The sequence below is a fragment of the Gossypium hirsutum genome, chromosome D01, assembly GCF_007990345.1.
Source record: "Gossypium hirsutum isolate 1008001.06 chromosome D01, Gossypium_hirsutum_v2.1, whole genome shotgun sequence".
NCBI lineage: Eukaryota > Viridiplantae > Streptophyta > Magnoliopsida > Malvales > Malvaceae > Gossypium > Gossypium hirsutum.
The window spans coordinates 62,396,873-62,420,386 of NC_053437.1; the positions used below are offsets into that span (position 1 = coordinate 62,396,873).

Here is a 23,514-nt window from a genome sequence, read left to right on the forward strand (position 1 = left end):
GGTTATTTTAGGTTAGATTATTTGAGAATGATTTTAAATTTTTTAAATTAATTTATTATTGATATAAATCATTTTAAATTTTTATTAAATTTTAAATTTAAATCATTTCAATTTTTTTATTCGAATTAATCGATGAGTTGGATTTTTAACTTTTTATCATAAAGAAACATGAGAACATGGTGGTGCAATAAGGGGGAATATACTGAAGCTGAAATATACATACGGCCATCTTTGCAATAATATACATAAATATAGTTCAGAAAAGTAGAATTCTCAATTTCGAGTATACAAAAATGGCATACATTACAAAGCTGCTTAATAAAATTTCACCCTGGGTATTGGGTGTTTACGTAACTCTATCCAGAGGTTCAAAAACTTCAAAATCCTAAGAAAGGATTATTCATACGAGCTTTTTTACTTGATAGAGAATGTAAAAAATCAATAAAACGAAAGAAAAAAAACTTATTACCTTTTTTTTCCATTTTTCTTACCAAGTGATACCTCTGGTAACTTGTAGTATACCACCTTTCGCCTCCATTTACTGACTGCAACCTTACAATCATCCAATGATGATGACGAATGATGACTAACAGGTGTGACTTTAATCATACAAAATACAAATATAATTTTTGCAAAGAATATTATGAATGTAAGAGAGAGCACACTGGATTTTAGTTGATTTCGGTAAGGGGAGAGCGTGTTGGTATTACTGATGACTTTAACAACTTTGGTTCAAATGACTCGTACGAGTTGTTTTCTCGAAATTCTTCGATCAAGGCTTCCATTGGCATGGCTCGTAATGATTCAATAGTCCCCTTGGTCGGTACATCTTGTTCGCTTCGTATTGGAGTCGTCGCACTCGGCTCATAATCCTATAACATTATTTGTAAAACGGTGCAAAAAATCGAATCGTTAAATTATCTGAATGCAATCTAAGTTACTACTTGGCTCATAAGCTGTATAACAACATACCATATACGTCTGCTGGAATGTTTCTTCTGCTCTCTGTTTGATTGATGTAGCTTGACTTGAATGATCATCGTGGAATATCTTGAGGGTTTTGCCATGAGCTTTAACGGAATCCAAGATTCTGGATTTAATTCCATGTTCCTGCTCTGACATACCTGTATAGAATTACATGGTATAAATACCAATCGTACCATTCTAGTTAAAACTGAACGATTTTTCACCTTGCATGGTATGAATATATACAGTCCAGAAGAAACTTACTATCAATGTATTTAAGGGTATCATCAGTATTCTTCAAGCTATCTTGCTCAGCTGAAATCCTGGCACAATCAATCTCGGCGTCATGCTGCTCATTTGCATTAGAAGCATTCCTGAAAGAAACGAATTAACTTCAGAAAAACAATAAATGAAATATAAATAGAAGAATCTCGGCATTGTTAACTTCATGTCCCATATGGCAACAAGGCTGTAAAATATATTTTACCACTGACCTTATAAGTGATGCCATATCTGAAACATGTTTATGAGCCATCTCATTTACAGATTCCTGAGCATCTTTGCTGTGCTTGAATGCAGATTCAGCAGTCGACACACTGAAAGTAAAAGATAAGGAGAAATTAAGTCTAAAGATGCAAAGACAAGAGAAACTGATTCAGAGTACAAATATAGCATATTTTACCATTGCTGTAAAAGTGCCTCCATGCGACAATGTTTGGCAGCCGAGTAATCGGAACTGTCTTTAGCATCATTCTCTGCTTGCATAACAAATTCTTGCCATTTTCGTTTTGCATCTGTTGTAATACCCACCATGGAGGAAACATGTCCATCTAAAAATGTTTTGTTTGCCATAGCACTTTCTCTGATATCCACAAGCCTTGCATCCACCTGCCAGAAAAACCATAAGTTAATCTTGAAAAAAAGAGAGGGATACGTAGAAAACAAATAGAGAATCAACAAACCAGCTCTTTTTGCCGACGAACATGGTTATACACAAGATTTGTCATATCAGCAATAAGCTTCTCGGAATCAGATTTTGATTGTTCCTGCATAGCATATGCTTGATGAGTAAAGAAATTTCAGCAGCATATCTCTGAGCAGGAATGTATGTATTATACCTCATAAACCTTCTGGAAGCTAGCGATGCTCTTCATTTGAACTTCATCAGCTTGGACTGCATGATTCTGAACCTTCACAGACTCTTCAGAAAGCTTATCAAGAATTCCATTGGTGTAATCAGAAATGTTTTTTGTTTGCTCAATACTAGCATGGAACCTCTGTTAATCAAAAGGAGGCGCAGAAAAAAGTAAATCAGAAATGAAAAGAAAACTAAAATATGAACCGAATGAAGAAATCTACATATTAACCCATCAAAGGGAACTTATGCTAAAATAAATAGTACAAGCCAAACAATTACAGAAAAGAAATACTGAAAAAAAAAAGAGAGGGAGAGATGCAAGGAGACAATGAGATCACTACATTAGAGGCAAGTTGAAAATTCGAGCACAAACCTGCCGTAGCTCCCTTGCAAAAAGAGCCATTTCTCCCTGGTGAGTTGCAAGAGTACCCTGAAGATCATTAAATATTGAAGCTGCTTTTCCGGCCTCGGATTTGAGGAACTGATCCACAGTTAATCAAAAGGGAAACAATAAAATGAGCTCAATTCCAAATAAATTAAGTTATTCCAACCTCAGAATATCAGCACCTACCTCTTCGATGGAATGTGCGTTTGAAGCAGCCAGAGTTGAAATTTCATCTAGGGCAGCATTGGAGCTACCCTTGTGCAAACGCACAATATTTTGGACTGCCTCCATCTGGGAAACATGCAAAGTCCTCGCGGCAGTGACCTTTTTCTTCATATCCAAGATTGCCTAAAAGCAATATTTATGTATGCAAGGTCAGCCACTGCTAACAAATGAACTCCAAAACAAAACAAGAACTCCCACACTGAGGAAAATGTAAAACATGAGGTCACTTAAAAAGGGAGAATCCTGAATGCCATAACCATTTAATACCTTTTGATGTGTATCAGTAAAAGAACAACAGAGTTTCTCAACACTCTCAAGGTGTTCGTTTTGCTGAGACATTAATGAGGACACCAGGTTGCAAATAGAACCAATTTGTTGGGCAAGTTCTACTTGATAGTTATTAACCACTACTCTATTATCAGCATTCAGCTTGTCTTCCCTTCCTATAAGGTAAAACATCATACTCAGGTTCATGTTTCTGTTTACTGATAAACACAATATGTTTCTATTTACTGAAAACTAAATTGAACGTACCAATTTTTAGGAACAACAAAGCATTATCCTTGACAGCTTTCTCTAAGTCGGACCTCAAAGCACAAGCTTGATGTGCTAAAGCATTTTCTATTTTTGACCATCCAAAAATAATGTCAGCAGAAAATAAATCTGAATATAAGCTAAAATTCAAGTAAGTACGTATTAATCTGTACCTGCTTGTTTCTGCTGAGATATGATAAATTCTTTCTCCTTCAGCACATAACGACACTTCTTCAATTCTTCTTCGGAGTTGACAAGCAATTTGCTAGTTTCATTCAAGTTTTTCTGCATATTCAGAAAATTACTTAGCACCAATCTATAATATAAAAGAATCAGATGAAAATTTTGAGGCAGCTCACCTCTGTCTTCTCAAGTTTGCCACTCAAATCTGAGCACTGTCGAACTTGAGCAACATATTTGTCTTGCAATTCCTCAAGTTGCTGATTTGTAACATACCAAGCAAAAGACATAAACATAAGCCACAAAAATCAAACAGAGACGGCAAGCATCTCATCCATCCAACCACCCCAAAATGATACCAAAAAAAAAGCTAACCTTCTGATGGTTTTCGAGAAGGACCCCCATTTTTTCAATCTGATCGGCCATTGCCTAAAAAATGTCATACAAGCACACTAATAAGAATAAATGAAAACAAAACATTCAGTATAACCCGAGTACTTCATAAATGAACTGATTTATATAGGGGAAAATTAATAGAATAATAGGAAAGCATTAACACATTTAAGAAATGACATCAAAGAACATTTTGAAATAATGAAATCATTCTTTCTACACATGAACATACACCCTAAAGGTAAGTGGGGGAAGTATCAGCCAAAGTGCACACCTTCCTTTCACTTTCCTCTTGGTAATACCGCTCTTTTGGAACATAAACACCATTTTTCTCACGAGCAGCATACACCTCTGAAGAATTGGGCAACATAAAAATGCAATGTATATTAATCAACATAGTTTATGAAGGAATACAATATTGCCCCATACTATTAATTTTATTAACACCCCTCCAATAAAGAAGAATCTTACCTCCCTTTAGGCGTTCAATTTCACCATAAAGGTCCTTTATAAGAGTTGATTTCATCATTTTTTGGTTAACCTACATAAGAATATCAATAAGTTACTAGTTAAAATTTTTTTCTCAATTCGAAAGAACAAGTCAATATTGCTATAGAGAAAATGCCATATTACTGCAATTCATGGTTAACTAGACATTCAAGATATAAATATACTACACGACAATTACTTTACTTGCTGGAATATATAACCCACTGTAATTTATTCAAGACAATAAGTAACTGTGAAGATAACAGGCCAGTTTTGGAATATAAATAATTCAGACTACTATTGAGAGGTTGGACTATAGTAAGTTTCAAGGAAGATAAACTTTCAGTTAAAAGAAACTGATTTGTTCAATAAAGATTATGTGCCACACACCTCAGGCTTATTTTTTATGTGTTTTGCCCTGTGTGCATAATCAAGTGTGCTTAAGGTCTCCTCCAGACAATGGACAGCAGGAGAAACTGTTGCTATAATGCAAGTCTTTGTTCTTCCCCCAAGTGAATCACGGAGTAATCGAGTAAGCTTGCTATCCCTAAATTCCAATTACACTAAATAATTAGAAAAAAACATGCAATGATCATTAAATCAACTCTAAGAAGCAATTTCAAACCTGTATGGAACATGCCCAAGATGCTCCACGAGAGCACTTATAACTCGTCCTAAAGTAAGCAAACTCTTATTAATTTCACCAGCTTCTCTTGCACGACCCTGTAAATATCAACATCAACCAACACATTAACTATTTCTAATAGGTGAGTTAAGATCCAACATTCGACCAGAACATTAATTGTACTAGAAAGACATACATCCCTAGCACCAGATCGAGATATATTTTCTGATCCTGCTAAATCAACCAAATTCAGCTTCCCACACTTTATAAGCTCTTCACCTTCTGGTGTCGCCTCTTTAATATGAATTGTAATAGAAAATAAAGAATGCGACCGACTGAAATAAACCAGAATTCTTCAATCAAAAAAAAAGAGAAAAAATCTGAACTTTCAAACATAAAATCAAATAACAATTACCTTGACTGCTTATTCAACAAAGTCTCTGCAGTTCGACGCTTAGCAGACCCTCTTTCAAGCAAAGTAAATATCTCACTAGAAGTTGTAACAATTTCTTCTTCTAAACCTCTCACAAGAACTCCACCTTTCCCATCTTCCATAAGTGGCAACGTCTTCTTCTGCTTCTCCTCCAAAACAACTTTTGAAATTTCTTCAGGCGCAAGTAAATCAGTAATTTCCTCATTATATAGTTCCAAAAATGTAACTTTTACGCTGTATTCTGCATTCTGACCCTCTAAGGTATCAAATATTTGTTGAACTGCTCTCGGGATAACCCCTGCATCAGCTGGTAACTCGCCATTATGTCCCGCCTGTCACGTTTGCATAGAATAAGATTAACAAATTAGAGTGTATAAATTAAACAAGGCCTAAAATTAGAAACAGATGTAAGCAAGAACACAGATATTTGGTCTATATTACCTTTCCCCTCTTGCATTCACCTTCCATAGTGTAAGTTTTGCCAGTACCAGTTTGCCCATAAGCAAAAATAGTACAGTTAAAACCTTCCAAGACTTCATTCACAATCGGAACCACTGCTTGTTCGTATAGATCTTTTTGTTGGGCTGTTGGCCCAAATACCTGTTCAAAAATTAAAATCCCTGACAGATTGAACATTTACCGGAGAAAACAAATCCAACTATAATATTAATTGATCAATTAACAAATTAAAATTTTACGATCACAAAAATGGAAACCTTATCGAAAGTGAAAACCCTATCGATATGCTTCCCGGCGATGTTCTGCGAAACAGCCACTTCTCGTTGGAACTCATTACAAGTCACTACCTGCGGCGCATTGTTCCTTAACTCATCTTCACTAAATGGCCTGAATTTTTACAAATTAAAAAAAAATCAAAATCTATCAAATCAAATGAAATGAAATTACAGGATCTAAGAAACCCTAAGTGGAAATTAGATTTAAGAAATGAAGGAAAAAACCTGCAACGGAGGAGGACTTGAACGTTGACGCCTTTCTCTCTTTCATGGCGACCGGACATTTTTCAAATCGTTGAAGAGGTGAAGAATCACAGGAAACTATTTTCGATATGATTTTTGCTTTGTTTTTGTTGATCTATATGACTGTTTAGATCGGGTTTTTGAATTTGGTTCCTTTTTTTTTTTTTTTTTGCCTTTGTGGGTTTGTGTATTGGAGAAATAAATCTGAAAGGGAGAAAGAGCGGGCTTTAGAGTGAGATTTGAATTTTTTGAAAGGAGGCGCTCCGGGGGAGCCGTTGGGTTTATATGCTTTGTTGGATTGTTAATCGGACGGTCTAGATTAGTTAAATCAGTTGGACTGCATTGCCCTTATGAATTATTTATAATGCCTTGTGATTTTAGTTCCTTTTAACGTGACTGAGCCTGGCCCACTTATACTTGGCCCAATCAAGCCTTTCTTGTTGGTCTACGTTTTTCTATTAGTAAATAAAGAATACATAGCCTAAAAATTAGGAATGCATCTTCTTCTAGTAGTCTTCTTATATACTGTGGTGGATCTTGGGAATAACTAATTGATTTAGGGTGAGTTTGGATGGGTGATTGGGTGCGGTGCGGTGTGTTTAACTTACTTTTTGTTTCACGTTACAGTATCGCTACAGTATCTAATCTCACCGCCATCGCTGTTTTGACACTAACCGCAGGTAAACGAACCGCCCATCCAAACTCACCCTTAATTGCCCTATTGTTGCCTTGGTCAAGCAATCAGCCACATTGTTACTCTCCTTTAATACCTGTCTAAATTTTATTTTCTAATCCTTATTGCACCATTCATATATTAATTGAACTTCTCTAATATTATTAATTGATGCGAACTCATTTTAAATAGTATCAATTAACATTGCACTATTGCAATTAGAGGTGATCATGGGTTAGGCTACTCGACCCGGCCCGACAGTCCGCCCAAAAAATAGGAGGGTTCGGATAAAAATATAGGCCCGGAATATGAATTTGGGCAAAAAAAATTAGGCCCGTTTAGAAAACGGACTGCGCCTCGAGCAAAACTTTTTTGGCCCAGGCCCGGCCCTGCTCGAATTAGATATTAAATATATTTTTTTTTATTTTTAATCAAGTATACTTTTTAAAATTTAATATGTTATTTTCTTTTGAAAATATGCTATTTTTGGTGTTGTATATTTTAATATGGGACGGGTCGGGCTCGGGCTCGGGCTTAGCAATTTTCTTTCGAGCCGGGCTTGGACAAATTTTTAGGCCCATATTTCAGGTCAGGCCTGCCCAAGCCTAGAAAACATGTCTAAAACTTTGTCTGAGTCCGGCCCGGCCCATGATCACCTCTAATCGCAATCAACCTCTACATTTTGAGCACATGGATTTAAATATACATATATTCATTTTTTATATTTATAGAAATTGTTTTTATACTTTTGGTCAATTTTATTTTGCAAAATTAAAATAGATAAGGGGATAAAGAAATATGTATGGTTTTATTATCAATAAATTATTCTATTGAACATTTACTTTAGAATAAACAAATTTATCGTGATAAAAACTTTGCACAAAAATATTTAGTGAATAAAAAAATTACACATGTTTATATATATAAGATGTCATTTTATTAAAAACTTTCAATAAGATAAAATCTCGAGTAAGGAAAAAATAGCACAATGCCTATTTCTTTCCCTCGTGATAACAACACATAAAATTTTAAAGTCTATATATTTTAATCTTAAATACAAGTTTTTCAAATATTGAAGTAAATAATGCTTTATAAACTAATCTATTAATTGTTCACTTTAATTGATTTGCGGAATATATATTTCACAATTATTATATAAAGATCATGAATAAGGAAGAATTTTGAGAAAATATATTTCACTTGAGCTTCTTTAATATATTTCATACAAGTTATCAAATTGTGTGCTATTACCAAGACGTAATAGTGTTTCTATAGCCCTAAGATGTGCTTCTGAACTAGACTTGTTCATAGGTTGGGCAACCTGTCCAGTCCCGAAGGTACACCCGAAATTTAGGAGGGTTTAGATAATAATATTAAGCTCGAAAAATGGGATTAGGCAAAAAAAATTAAGCTTGTTTAAAATATGTGTTGGGCTTGGGCTTGGGCTTGGACATTCAATCCAGAGCTCGATCCGGCCTATTTTTTAATTTATGATACTTTATATTATGGTATTTTTATATATTATATAATTTAGAACATATTAAAAAAATAAATATATACTGAATATATAATACTACTCTAATATAAACATTAAAATAATATTAAGATGACTATATAAAAAATTTAATAAATAAAAAATGTATAAATTTATTAAATATTAAAATAATATAAATATAAATATATTTAAAAAATTAAAAAATAATATGAACGGGTTTAGAATAGACTTGGGTTAGTCATTTGCAAATATAATTGGATTTAGATAAAATTTTAAACTCATATTTCGAGTCAAGTTAAACTTAAACAAACATGAAATATATTAATACCATGATTAATCCCGACCCAACCATGAACACCACTATTCTAAACCAATTATTTCTTTATAATTTTATTGAAGATGAAAGATTGTCTTTCTTTCACATTTGGTGGTCTCACAATTATTGAGTACACAACGAAATCATTTTATTCATATTGAACCAATTTAAGAACCTGTTTGTATATTTCAATTTACAAATAAAATGCACTATATGGTAATCTTTACCAAAAGTTGTAACAATAACTATTATACATATATCAAGTTTTTCATAAATTGTTAAACTAATAAGATATTTAAATATTATTACATCCGTCACAACAAAAAATTATATCTTTACATAATCAATGTTAAGACTTTTGTGAAAACTTCCATCCCAAAAATTGTGCTTTACCACATTGCTTTATACCTTTAGATATTTGAGATACAGATAAAAAAAATTCACATTTTGAAAGTGAATTTAATTCTAGTTCAATAATGTTTTTTCTATGTCTACATTACTCGACAAATTTATGTTCAATATCCTTATTTTCTTTCGCCATTTAAATAGTAATATTATATGTATAAATATTGTCGATAAATTATTCAATTCAGTTTCATCTTTTTTTTTATTGTGACATGACTTATCAATATCTCTTCATGTTCATTATTTAAAGTTTCAAGCACCTGAATCTCTTCTGAAATTTTATGATTAGTTATGTATTAAGTCTCTTTTGATGTATTTGTCTTTATTATATGATTATATCGAGTTGTTATTTTCTTTTACGAGATTTTTCATCTTTAAAACTAACTGATCTTTTTTTTTGGCATGTCTTACTTTTATTTGTTCTAATAAGTCATTTTACGAAGACATTGATTCGTATTCAAACATTTTCAGCTATGAGACTTAGGGTGGGTTTGGATGGGTGATTGGGTGCGGTACGGTGCGGTGCGTTTAGCTTACTTTTTCTCTCACGCTACAGTATCGCTACAGTATCTAATCTCACTGCCACCGCTGTTTTCACACTAACCACAGATAAACGCACCGCCCATCCAAACTCACCCTTAAATATTCTTGTTAGGTCGGAGAAATTATTTGGTGTTGATTTGGAGCACCTCATTTCATTCACTTATGAACTTCTAATTCATATGAGATAATAAATAATGTATTTAGTATAATCAATATAATAATCAATAAATAATGTCGTGATTGAATATTTGCTTAAAATATTTAATAATAGAAAGGATAACATAATTAATATGTATTCTTAAATTTCTTCAAAAACTTATTGTTGTTAATTGTGTTGGATCAACCTGAACATATACTACACATTAAAAATTTTAAAAATGGAAAATAATTTACCCTAACTAAAAGCAAATTATAATGAGATTGTTACAATTTATTGGATTGATGCGTACAATTGTTGTTGCAAGTAAAATATCATATTTTCATACATTTATTAAAAATTTTGCTATCATAAGTAATAAGTAATGATTTAGCTATTGATTGGAGGAATTTAAACAATAAATTTGCTAAACTATTTTATGTATAAATATCAAACTCTATAAGCAATTATTTCATTAGACAAAATAATCATTAAAAATTTAAGATATGATGTCACCGAAATTAGCAAGATAAATTATTTTAATTCTATAATTTGAAAACTTTGCTCTTAATTTAATTATTTGAATAAGCAATCTTGTAAATGATGGGTTGTGAGTTAATAATGCACATGTGACTATCTTGTAGATTTATAGATGCATCTATCAAAATCATATAATAATATGTTTCACATCAAGAATAAATGGGCTCAAATTTCATAAATTTCTTATAATGATATATTTGGACTAGTGAACATCTTGTTTAGCATAGTTTGTTATTCAATCATACTAGTGTCATGGGTCGCGGTTCAAAGTTTGTGATGAATACACACGAAGAGTCCCATAGAGGTCAACTAATTAAATGAGGCTCATTTGACTCACTTGAACTAACCCAATTTATGGAACACATGGAGAAACCCGTCTACTTGAAGCTTTGCTAGCCTAATGAAACACTCCAATAAAACTGGAGTTGCCAGGGTAAATATCGTAAATCTTGAGGAATAAGTAGAGGTGCTCATGAGTCGCGTCAGGCCGAGCCTAAACATGATATTAACATAATTTATATTTGCCCAAGTTCAGCCTGACCTGAAATATGAGCTTAAGATTTTGCTAAAACATGCTCATATTTGTAAAGACTGACCAAAGCCATTTTATTTTTTTAAAATATTTATTTTATTTTAATTTTTAATAATTTTATACAGTTTTTATTTATTAAAATTTTTTATATAGTCGTATTAACATTATTTTAATGTTTACATTTGAGTAGTATTATATATTTAGTATATGTTTATTTTTTAATGTGTTCTAAATTACATACTATAAAATATTATAAACTTAAAAATGGGTCAGGACAGGTCGAGCTTGGGCCTTGAATGTTAAAGCTCGGCTCATATTTTAAACTGGCTTAATTTTTTTGCCCATACCTATTTTTCGGGCTTAATATTTTTGCTCAAACCCTCCCAAAATTTTTACGGGCTTTCAGGCCTAAATGGATAGCCCAACCATGAACAAGTGTAGAGATAGAATTGTATAGTGTTTAAATCTCTTAAAACACTCATTGTAAATAAACATTAATCTCAACAATTAATATATTTGATCTGTACCGCTAAATCTAAGAAAATTCAACTATAAATAAATGCCCTTCGTATAAACATTTGGTATGCAAGAAGATAAGTAATAAATTTCAATAAATTTAACCAACAAATTGACATGTGTATTTTTTATAGCAAAACTATTCTTTTAACATCCAAATCACCCGAAAATGTTACATTTGCAAAAAAAAAAATCTAATAAACTCCATCTTCAATTAAGGTTTAGACTCTAATAATATTATATATGTTGAAAATATAATTGATGCATTAATGTACCATCAAATAATTTTAATAACATTGAAAGGTTTAAAAAATATTTTAAAAATAAATATTAATCATACTAATTAAACATAAATAAATTCAAAAACTTATTATTAATTTTTGAAACGTATAATTTTACTCAAGAAAATCAATGGAGGGAGACTTGATGACGTCCAACAATTTGTAAGGATTTCAATTTTGACTCCAATAATCAAAACATTAAACTCTTCGTCTTCCCCTAAAACCCTACGCTCTAAATCAGTAGTTGAGCAAACCTCTTTCACAATGAGCAGATCCGGCCAGCCTCCAGATCTCAAAAAGTAACTTGTTTTTTCACGCTCCTATTTCAATGCTTCTCTTTGTTTGAATCTCTTTTCCCTGGATTTTTTTTGTTTTTTTATTTTCTTTTTATCTTGCTTATAACAGGTACATGGACAAGAAGCTCCAGAGTAAGTTTTTCATTTTTTTTTTATGCTTTGCTTCTACTTATTTCAATTCCATACTAAAATTTAGTTGAAGTTAGTTTATATTCATTTTTTGTTGCTTGTTTCCAGTAGTAGCTCGCTTAAGCCTCAATTCCGTTTGTTAAGTTTCGCATGCACGATGATAAATGGCTCTTGGTTCCTTTTTTACATTTATTTTTTCAGTTGTGATGAGTATTTGAGAATTGAGACCTGCGTATGCCCTGCAATATGGAATTTCATATTTTTGGTTCATTAGAATGTCTGTTTCTGGGTTGTGATAGTTAAAGAATTTGTATGTTATGCAACATTTGATTAGGTGTTAGATTGCATACATTTAGGTATCAAGACCTAGATTACTTCGAATTAGCGTATGAGTGTTGTGCACGGATATGTTGTAACTTCTTTTGAGGTTCTTTAATGTATTTGGAAGATCCTTAGAGGGTCATATACTCGCTCACAAGTCCAAGTATTTCTCATATTTTAAGGAAAAAATAATAGTCGGAGCCTATGTTACTTTGACACGGGTGCGAGTATCGGATATGTGTATGTGTCCAACACAGTTATGGTCTGATTTTTCTAAGATTTTCTATTTATTTGGAGTATCATTGGAGGCTCCAGATCCATGTGTTGGACACAGCTACACAGGTTCCTCAACAAAAACAAAGAGTCGGAGCAACATACATAAGATTTTAATCCCTTGTCTCGGGGTGTACTTTCACGTTTAATAAAAATTGTGGTTGTTTTTCTGTATGTTTTTCAATCTTTTGGACTCTTCTGGATGTTAATAGTCATAAAATTGCATCCTTGAGAACATAGTATTGACCATAATTGAAGATTGAAGCATTCTGTCATCAAAAGAAAAAATAAAAGAGATTGAATAATTCATGAGCTACTGTTGGTTGTAGATTTGGCTATGAATTGTTGCGGTATTTTCTAATACCTCTTTGATTTAGTGAGTCAGGAATTCTTTGCTTTATGCTTTTACTCGCTCTTGTAAGTTGCAGTTGTGTTAGGTCGCAATATGTAAAATACAATATTTATAAATGAGATAACAAAAGTAAATGTTTGGCTTAAAAGCTTTTGAGATTGTTGGTTTACATAAATTCTATATTACAATTTTGAATCTTAAGAACTCTATCATGCTTAAAACTGCAGTTAAGCTGAATGCAAATCGGTTGGTTGTTGGAACACTTCGCGGATTTGATCAGTTTATGAACCTAGTAGTTGACAACACCGTTGAGGTGAATGGCAATGAGAAAACTGACATAGGCATGGTGGTGAGTCTCGTAATGCTTAAACCGTCACTAAAGATATAATACTTCGATCATTTGCCTCATTTAAGTGGTATCAATTTGTTGCAGGTGATCAGAGGAAATAGCGTTGTTACTGTTGAAGCACTTGAGCCCGTAGGCCGGATGCAGTAATTTAGGTTTTTCGTTCCAAAACTTGGATTTCACTTTCTGTATCTCTTTCACTCTTTGTGTCTAGCCTGCTAGCTTCGGGCTTCATATGTTACATGATCGAGAATCCGTAGGAAGTTGTTAGATTGATATCCATGGATTCTGTTCTTTCTTTTCGCTATCCTTTGATCTATTATCACTTTGACGGAAACAAGGCTCTCCAAGTAAACGAAAGCATCAAAACCATCAAATATCAGATGCCTATGAATCTTAAACTTCTTAAATTCGTGTTTACCAGGATTGTAAGACACCATTTCATTATTGAGTGCTAGGTTTTCCACCATAATAACTTCATTGTTTTCCCGAACTGTCAATGCGCTCCTTCTACACTACACCCATGCTTTTCAAATTCGAAATTGGGAACTTTTATCTGTCACACTGTATTCTTTCTTCACAAATATGTTCATATGATTTCTTTTAGTTACACCTATACCCAAGCTTCCATCCCACATTAGAAAATTGAAATCGAAAACTACATCATCTGGTAGTCGTATTCTTCGAAACTCTTCATCACCCAAGTCGAATGATATGATGTCAAAACCTATGCTATCATGATATTCGCCTTTCCAATGAATCAATCTGTAAAAGCTTTTAGTAGTATAACTGCAAATGTCTCCCGAATTTATGCTATTGAACTTGCCTCGTTTTACTTGTCTCCATGAATAAGTTCCCAATGTGTAAACTTCTACATTGTACGATCCAACATAGAAGCTACCGCTGACATTATATTTGGTTCTTCCGAGTTTTCTACTACTCATCTGCATAGCTTCACATCGATGGTTTAGGAGATTATATCAGAACCTAAAAAAGTAAAAAAGTTTTAATCTCGGGTTTCAGACTCGAAATCAGGAGGATAAAAGTTTCCTTGGTATACATCATTATAATTTGGCAAATAGTTGAAATCAAATATAAGACCATCACAATGGTATACATCATTTAAATTATATCTCCAGGACCCGTCAAAGAAATCTAAAGACAAATCAAAGCTACGATCAAAAGAATCATTATTGGAGATTATTGAGAAGGAAACTTTCGACGTCGATCCTCTCCTAATAATGAAGATATCTTCCTTGTGACAACGGTGTTGACGGCTTCGATCCAAATGCATGGTTATGAAGGTGTTGCCACTAAAGAGAGCATACCATGATTTGCAAACCGATTTGAATCGGCAAGTTCAAAAGGATAACATCATATCCATTGGTAAATCACTAAATGCAACACCCTAGATCCGATCCAGTCGTTCGGTATAAACTATAAGATACTATAATTATAAAAATTTGACATCATTCACAATTTAATAAAAATAACCAAATAATTCATTTGCAACTATTTCCATGCTATTCAATCAAAATGAGACTTAACTCAAGTTTATGGAACATTTAAAATAAACTGGAAACATTTTTGGATTAAAATAAATTTTTGAGTAAAAGGTGAAAATAAATATTATACAGTCGTGCGTGTGATAGAGTTTAGCCTGATCGAAGAACTTAAAACATTTTTTTTTCTAAAAAGGGTTGAATTTGGAATTTAATAATTAATGTATAATCAATCACTGTATATTTATAATTTTGGTATGGGGAGTTTAAGTTGGAGTAAAACAAAGCCACGTGACCAATTCATATTATAATTCTAGTGAAATTGGGATTTAGGGTTTAGATGAGAGTGAATGTTGAACTCAATTTAATTTAAAATATATATAATATGGATTTAACTAAGTAATGAGATTTAAACATTAAATTTCTGGGGGCAATGTTATTAAAGGTAAATCTGGTTTTTGGTTTTAACTTTGAGGGACTTTTTTAATATCTAATAAAACATTACGTGAAGTAATATATGGGTTAACTTTCTGTTTAGTCCCTAAATTACACTTTTTTTGTCAATTAGGTAGCTATAATAGGGCTATAAAGTAAAATCTATTATTGAACTTTTATTCCGTTAACGTTCGTAAACCAGACCTGATTTTGGGGTAGGGTCCATTAATTTTGATCCTCTACTTTTCACTTTAACTTTATGCAAGTTAGGACCCTTTTTATGAACGTATTTTCAATACGATGTGTTTATTTTTTTTATCTTACGCTACAGTATCGTTATAACATTTAATTTCACTTCTACTGTTATACTTACATTAACCGTAAGTAAATGCTTCACCTATACAAAGGGCCCTTAACCCTACTTTGTGACGTGAGTAATTTGACCCAAATAGCTAAAGCAGTTAACACGAAAGGTTAATGAGATTTTCACTCCAAATTGAGGTGTTTCGAGATATTTTGTAAAGAAAATTAATTCACGTAAATCAATATAAGTATGATAATTTTGCATTTTTAAATAAGTCACATTATACTAACTTGGCTTAAAGTATGTGAATTATTCACGTTATAAAAGGTAAGAATAATTTTTTTCTCCATTTTCATAATTGAACTTAACAATTAGATCCATTTTGGTTTTTTTTAATTTGAATTCTATCAAGATTTAATGATGTGATCAGTGTTATTGGAATAAGATCGGATCAAACAAGCTGAGAATTGGTCGATATAATGGTCCAAACAAAAGGGTTGAACCGATTGACTCGAAAACTACTTAAAATTGGTAAAAATAAAAAATCGAGACAAAAATCGACAGTTTTTACAACATACAATATGCATTAAAATGATGCATGCATTTTTCATTAAATCTTGAAAAACATTTGTAAGTTGTTACAACAATAATTCCTACATTTACAAAGAGTAACCAATCTTTACTCTTATTTTAGGGAGGAGGATAGGTAGTAGATGATATTTTTTCTTAGGAATGGATTCGAGTAGATTTCTCTTTTCTAGTTCTTAAAAAGTTAGGTTAGATCTTCATTTTTATTTTTATTTGTGGATTTTTTTTATTTTCGACGTTAAAGCTCTGCGATTGAAGAATACTCAAGACTCTTGCACTTATTCTGATTTACCTACGAGCATTTCTCTCTTTATTCTCAATTTTATATTTGATTCATCAAATGTTGATAGAATTTTTGTATGAAAAATGAAATAGATCATGTGATTTTATGAAATAAGTTGAACCGGTTTAATATTTTTTAGATTTTTAATGAAATTTTAATTAATTATTTAATTATTGTTGGTCCATAGTTAAAACGATCGAACTAATTGAATCAAGAATCAACAGTCTGATTTGTTTAGCTATTGATTCAGTTATTTAAGCATTAAACGTAATAATTAAGATTGTACCATATCATTACGTTAAAAATTTATATAAATTTTCAAGTGATGTCATCAAATTTTTAAAAAATTTAAAGATAAAAATGAATCTAATTGTTAAGCTCAAATGATAAAGTTTACAAAAAAATGTAAGTACCAAAATGAACTCAAGGGTAAAAAATTATATTATCCCATGTCAAAGTTGATCCCGTTGGTTGCAAAAAAGAAAAAGGGTTCATCCCGTTGGTGGGGGGGGGGATTAACGATCACTTAAGAAAGGCCTAAAAAAAGGCAAAGCCGCCGCAAAGACAGCCATCTTTATTTCCGATAGCCACTATGTTGGGTTCAAATTTGAAAGAACAAAGGCACAAACGGACGACGCTCCTCAATCAAACACCCTTTTTGAAAAGAGGACGGTTCCTTTTTATTCATGTATTGATTGCTTCATCTACAAAGTAACTCAACCAAAGAATAATAGCTCTTGAAATTCATGTGTTAGCCTGATAATCAGAGTGCTCATCGTTTCAGATGTGATTTGAGTTTGAGCCGCGTTGTTATTAAAGCTTTACTCTCCTCTTATAATTCACCAAAAAATAAAATAATAGCTCTTACACCTACCAGGTCGGGATTTCCAATAAAAGAGCCACTGTTGTTAATCTCATGCCAAAATGCACTTCTATGAAATAGTCCTCTAATTCTTTTCCTTATAATATGTATATCTATGATAAATTTAATTATCAATGTTTGCATTTTTTTATCAATTTGGCAATTATTTTTATTTATTTATTTAGTTACCCTTAACTTTTTAAAAAGAGTTAAAATAAGTTTTTAACGGAAATATTGACTAAAAAAATTAAAATTTTTAAGGCTTAATGGTATAAAAGGCCCTCGTACTTTTTTGAAAAAAAATCAATTAAACCTATGCAACATTTTTGCACAAAATTGAGTCCTTCAACTAACATTTTCCATAAAAAAACCTCATTTGACCAATATCGATCGTTATAACGCTAATGTGGCCGTTAATAGCGCTAGCGTGGTGCTTCGTGTCAGCAATAATTACTGATGTGGTAATGTCACATCGATAAAAAATAAAAAAATTAAAAGAAATATTTAATTTTTTTACTGCAATGAACCTGAACATATGATTGTTCAAGTTGATTCATTTCAAAGTTTAATTTCTTTAAAAAATATTTTTAAAAATTGTTATAAATTTTTAAAACATTATTAAAATTTATAAAAATATTAAATAAAGTTCAAAAAATTCAAAAAAAAAATAAAAATCATTTAAGAAGTTAAGCCTATAATAAATATAGATATATGGTTGTCCAAATTTGCATGAAATTTGAACAGTAATATTTCCATATTCATTCAAAACAACTTTTTAAATTATATAAGGTTTAAAAAATATTAAAAATATTTTTCTTTAAAAAATTAATATGTGTATCGATATTTTAATTGTATCGATACCTTTTAGGATGTATAAAAAATAAAAATATTTTATAAAATAAATATAAATAATTTTAATTGTATTAACCGTAAAGTTTTTTTTAGAATGTATGAATACATCCAAATCTATAAGATTAAAAAAAAAACTTTTCTAATGTTTTTAAAAATTAAGCTTTAAAATGAATGAACCTGGAGAATCATATGTTCAGGCTCATTCCAATAAAAAATAAACATTTTTTTTAAATTTTTTTAAATTTTTTTTTATTTTTTTTCTTGACGAGATTGTCGCTGACATGGAGTGTCACGTTATTGCTGAAACAGTCTGACATTGGTCAAAGGAGTTTTTTGATAGAAAATGTTAGTTGAAGGACTCAATTAGGTGTAAAAAAGTCGCAAGAGCTTAATTGATTTTTTCAAAAAAAAAAACAAAAAACTCAAGGGTCTTTTATACCATTAAGTCATTTTTAACAATATTAGCGTAATAACTCGTGTTACAATTCACGCATATTTGATGTTGATATGACACCATTTGGGTCATATGCCACGAATAATTTAAAATTTACAAAATTATTCAAAAAATTAAAAATACATAAAAATTCAAAAAGCTAGCATGAATTAAAAAAGGATATTTAAAAATTTTATGTTTTAGTTGGTAGTTCCGTTAAGAAAAAATCAATTCGATATTTGATGGCGGAATTCAAGTTTTTTAAGAAGTCTAATAATATTATATAAAAATATATTTAAAAATTAATAAATCCAAAGGATTCCAACTAAATAATGTTTTATTCGATTTTAGTTTAATTAAAAAAAATACTAAACTAAATCCTTTTTCCGAAGGAACCGTTACTACCCAAAAGAGCCCACTAATGACCAGTCAACTACTGTCAAAGCTTAAAAGCATACGTTTCGATATTTGATTGGCTTTCGAAACACAACGACAATTTAGTTAATCGTAGAGAATCACCCCCTCAATTTATTTTATAGAATAATAAAGCCTAAAATGAAAGGTGGTATCCTTTTTTTCTCTTCTATTTCTTCTCTGAACCTCTTCAATTCCTTTTCCGCCTACAACCACTTCTCATTAATCTTCAACTAATATTTTCAATCTTTTAACATTGCTTATTCAATCCTCAATCTATTTCCATTTTTAAAAAAAGTTGAAAAGAGCATAGAAGAAAAAAAAAACCTTGAAAAATGATGATGGTTGCTTGTTACCATCCAAAATCTTGCCTTGAATCAAACTCTACATTGACACCAAATCTTGATATCTTATTATTGCATTAAGTTTTTTCAAAGAAACTCTTTTTGGGATTTGTTTCTTGGGTGTAAATCCTTGTCCCCAATAAAGAAAACACAATGACTGAAGTGCTCCAATCATCTTCATCTCACTTCTCTTCATCTTCAAGCCCCACTTCCACACAACATGGCCTTATTAACACCTCAATGAGCATTATAGCCCAAGGAAGTGATCGAGGAGAAGAGAACAGGCAAGTGGGAGAAAGGAGAGGAAGGGATAAAGGAGGTGAACAGCAGCTGCCTTTGGTAACGATTTTGGTGACTGCTTTTAGGAAGTCTGTGATTGGTTGTAGCATTTCTGGAAGTAAAGAGCTTTGTGCAATGGAAATTGGGTTGCCCACCAATGTTAAGCATGTTGCTCATGTGACTTTTGATAGGTTCCATGGTTTTCTTGGTTTGCCGGTTGAGTTTGAACCTGAGGTCCCCAGGAAAGCCCCTAGTGCTAGGTAAAGATTCCTTTTTTTTTCTTCTTCTTTTCTTTTGGTTCTTGAAAATTTATCATCTGGGTTTGTTTCAATTTTGAGTCTTTCTGTCTTGATTAAATTGTTTTTGATTGTCAATAAAGAAAAATTTTCTGGGGTTTTGGTTATATATTGGTTAATGTGCTTATTTTCTTGATATTTGTTTCACATTCATATAATTCACTATGCTTTAACTTTTATACTGTCTTTGTTGAAGGTTGCTGATGCTAAGATTGGAATATTTCCGGTTTTTATTACCTAAATATGAAGAAACTATTGTTGTAAATAAGTGTAAACATCAATTCATTTTAGGAGCTTTCTATGATGATTTGATTTCTTTTAGAGTCCTTTCTAAACTTTGTTTATAAAGGATTTAAATGACTGTCAATTGCATTGAATATCGGCGACGGTGCGAATATCGTGTTGTGGCTGCTATTTAAATCCATGGTTGATACCGTGCTATGTGATCATAGATGTCAAAGACTTTATCAACAGTGTGTGTGTGGCTGAATTCAGTTCATTAACTAAGACACCATTGTTGTGCAGTGCGAATGTGTTCGGTGTTTCGACAGAGTCTATGCAGCTTTCGTTCGATTGTAGAGGAAATAGTGTGCCAACAATCCTACTATTGATGCAAAGGCATTTATATGACAAAGGTGGCCTCCAGGTATGTGATCATATCTATCTTTACTCTGCTATTGCTACGAAAATTGCTTGGATTATCCAATTCTTTTTGTTTAGGCCGAAGGGATTTTCCGAATTAATGCCGAGAACAGTCAGGAGGAGTATGTTAGAGAACAACTAAATAGAGGAGTAATACCAGATGGAATAGATGTGCATTGCTTGGCAGGTCTTATAAAGGTATTTTCTTTCTCTTTAAAAGCGGCTGTATTTATGTATGTATGTATGTATGTGTGTGTGTATTGTATGCTGAGTTGCTGTCAAAAATTTCTTATGTTGAACTGACATGTTGTATATGGTTGATGTGTTTATAAATGCGTGCATTGCTTGGCCGGTCTTATAAAGGTATTTTCTTTCTCTTTAAAAGCAGCTGTATGTATGTATGTATGTATGTATGTATGTATGCATGTATGTATGCATATATGTATGTACATATGTATGTGTATGCGTGTGTGTATTGTATTCGGAGATGTCATCAAGAACTTGTCATGTTGGACTGTGATATATTGCCATATGGTTGATGTGTTTATAAATCTGCAGGCTTGGTTTAGGGAACTTCCTAGTGGTGTCTTGGACTCTCTTCCTCCAGAACTGGTAATAAAATCACAGTCCGAGGAAGAGTGTGCTCGGCTTGTAAGGCTTCTTCCTCCGACAGAAGCTGCTCTACTCGATTGGACAATAAATTTGATGGCCGATGTCGTGGAACTGGAACATCTAAACAAGATGAATGCACGTAATGTCGCCATGGTGTTTGCTCCAAACATGACACAAGTGAGTTAATATCTTTCAGTAGTTTTAAATGTCGGGTTTCATGTTCAATTATCGGATACTGATATTACTGCTGTTCATTGCAGTTGTCGGATCCTTTAACTGCATTGATGCATGCGGTCCAAGTGATGAATTTTCTCAAGACACTTATTATTAGGACTCTAAAAGCAAGACAAGATTCTATGGTAGACTCTACTTCCAATTTTCCGTTAGAGCCTTCCGATAAGAATGGACCGCAAAGCTCTTCACAACTATGCAACGATGTCAATACTGAGGTTAAAAACGAATGTGAAGGAGAGAAATCATTTGTTCCAACTACAGAAAGAAACTCTCAAAGTTTAGCTTCGATAGAGAACATTAGTGCTGGAAATCGATCTCTAGTTGATAACCGTCCTTGCATTATGGTTTCCCGAGAAGGTAGTCTCCGGAGTTCATCTGAAAGCGTAAAGAAAGGATCGAAGAAGGCGAATGAACGGTCCATGGCGGATCGTGAATCAGGACTCGAAGAGAAGAGCAAGGGAACACGGATTGTCAACCGCGTAAACTCGAGAGCTGAGCTTTGCGAAGCTTGGAGGTGAATGGCCTAAATGCTAGGTCGTAGTCGGAGGGGGGGTCGGGGAATGCCGACCGATAAATGTCGGTAACGATGTGTTTTGGTTTCATTTACATTTGGAATTATTGTGTATTTGGGTTTCATGTGTCTTAAAATGCGACTTTGGGTGGAAATTCTTTTAACCATTTTCATTAGAATCATTCTGACATTTGCTCTACTAATTTCTAACATGTATTGTTTCATGGTACCTTTGTTTTTACAGTTTATAATCAATCAAAGATTCTTTGTGTTGCTGACCCCAAACATGATTTTTCATGTTCTTGTGACTGTCTGATTGCCAAAAGTTTGCATAGCTTTGGATGGACGGCGAGATTTAAATCAATGATGACGGTGAAAATAGTTCTTGTAAAAATGAAATTTAGTATTGTACCGGTGACATTAAAACAATGTTGGGATGTGTGTTTTGATTCAATTGTAACGGTGACGGTGGGATGAAAGTAGAAAATAATCATAAGAGCACTAAATTAAAGCAAGTGTATATATAATAAAAAATAAAATAATATTTGTATTAAATAATAAAGTAATTAAATTTATATTAATGTTAAACGAAAGTTAAAAATATTAAAGTGTTTAAAATATTAGAGATGTTAGTTTAAAATATATTTATAAAAATATTTATATTAAATAATAAAATATAAATTGGTTTTTTAATAATAAATTAAAATGACTCTTTTTGAATTAAATTATTTAAAATTATTTATATAAAATAATAATTAAATTTATATTTATGATAACAAAAAAATTAATATATTTATTAGATTTTTATATAAAAGTTAATCCAAACCAGTGCAAAATCGCGAAAGTGCCATTGTTGCTCTTTCTTCCTCAATGTATACAAGTTGACACTCATCGCAAATACAATAAGATAATACATCTTCAATTAACGCAAAATCAGCCGTGATAACCACAAAACAAGAAAATAAATGAGATATATATATAAAAATCCTGTTTAAAACAACATGTAAAAGCTACGAGAAAAGTTCTTATTACTAGATCACAATATAAAGTCACGATAAAGAGCATATAACTCCAACAAGGCTAACAATAAGTAATTCAAGCAAACAAATGAGAAAAGTCGAAAAATATCACCTCTAAAACTGAATTTAAAATTAAAATCTTTAAGCTACAACACCCGAATGAAAAATCGAACCATACATGATCAAAATATTTAAATCTACTAGTCAAGCCCTAAAGTTAATTCAAGCCAACCTCATATGAACTTGGATTGAAGAGTTGATCAAAACTGCTCAAGGTAAACAAAAATTATTTTTTGTCACATTTTTTTCTGACTCGTTTTTATCAAAAAATTCAGTAGCGGATAAAACAACAAATTTTTACAATTCAAATTGTTAAGCTACAACTCCTCTCGTAAAAGTGATCAT

General features: G+C 32.0%; 3 protein-coding genes across 4 annotated transcripts; 2 read left to right on the forward strand and 1 right to left on the reverse strand.

The window, feature by feature from the left end:
* Window positions 1–242: 242 nt before the first annotated feature.
* On the reverse strand, window positions 243–6,601 carry LOC107928219 (kinesin-like protein KIN-5C). The gene is made up of 23 exons (XM_041087624.1): window positions 6,328–6,601; window positions 6,085–6,214; window positions 5,810–5,968; window positions 5,351–5,700; window positions 5,132–5,270; window positions 4,936–5,033; window positions 4,701–4,857; window positions 4,293–4,362; window positions 4,096–4,172; window positions 3,804–3,857; window positions 3,608–3,688; window positions 3,422–3,533; window positions 3,249–3,335; window positions 2,982–3,157; window positions 2,676–2,837; window positions 2,478–2,585; window positions 2,085–2,243; window positions 1,929–2,012; window positions 1,649–1,854; window positions 1,461–1,562; window positions 1,231–1,340; window positions 973–1,124; window positions 243–872 (listed from the first exon to the last, which is right to left on the reverse strand). Exons 1-23 carry the CDS (start codon window positions 6,384–6,386, stop codon window positions 672–674), a joined length of 3,033 nt encoding a protein of 1,010 aa, XP_040943558.1. The 5' UTR covers window positions 6,387–6,601; the 3' UTR covers window positions 243–671.
* A 5,286-nt stretch (window positions 6,602–11,887) lies between these two features.
* On the forward strand, window positions 11,888–13,919 carry LOC107928220 (probable small nuclear ribonucleoprotein G). Its single transcript, XM_016859407.2, has 4 exons — window positions 11,888–12,081; window positions 12,188–12,210; window positions 13,381–13,502; window positions 13,587–13,919. Exons 1-4 carry the CDS (start codon window positions 12,047–12,049, stop codon window positions 13,647–13,649), a joined length of 243 nt encoding a protein of 80 aa, XP_016714896.1. The 5' UTR covers window positions 11,888–12,046; the 3' UTR covers window positions 13,650–13,919.
* A 5,370-nt stretch (window positions 13,920–19,289) lies between these two features.
* On the forward strand, window positions 19,290–22,596 carry LOC107928225 (rho GTPase-activating protein 5). Of its 2 annotated transcripts, XR_005909627.1 has the most exons (6): window positions 19,290–20,055; window positions 20,617–20,737; window positions 20,812–20,931; window positions 21,292–21,522; window positions 21,606–22,155; window positions 22,335–22,596. XR_005909627.1 is itself a non-coding variant. In XM_016859411.2 (5 exons), the coding sequence occupies exons 1-5, from the start codon at window positions 19,670–19,672 to the stop codon at window positions 22,095–22,097; spliced, it is 1,350 nt and encodes a 449-aa protein (XP_016714900.1). In that variant the 5' UTR covers window positions 19,290–19,669; the 3' UTR covers window positions 22,098–22,289. The 2 variants fall into 2 exon arrangements, 1 of the variants encoding a protein (XP_016714900.1); XM_016859411.2 differs by lacking the exon at window positions 22,335–22,596 and having other exon boundaries at window positions 21,606–22,289.
* The last annotated feature ends 918 nt before the right edge of the window (window positions 22,597–23,514 follow it).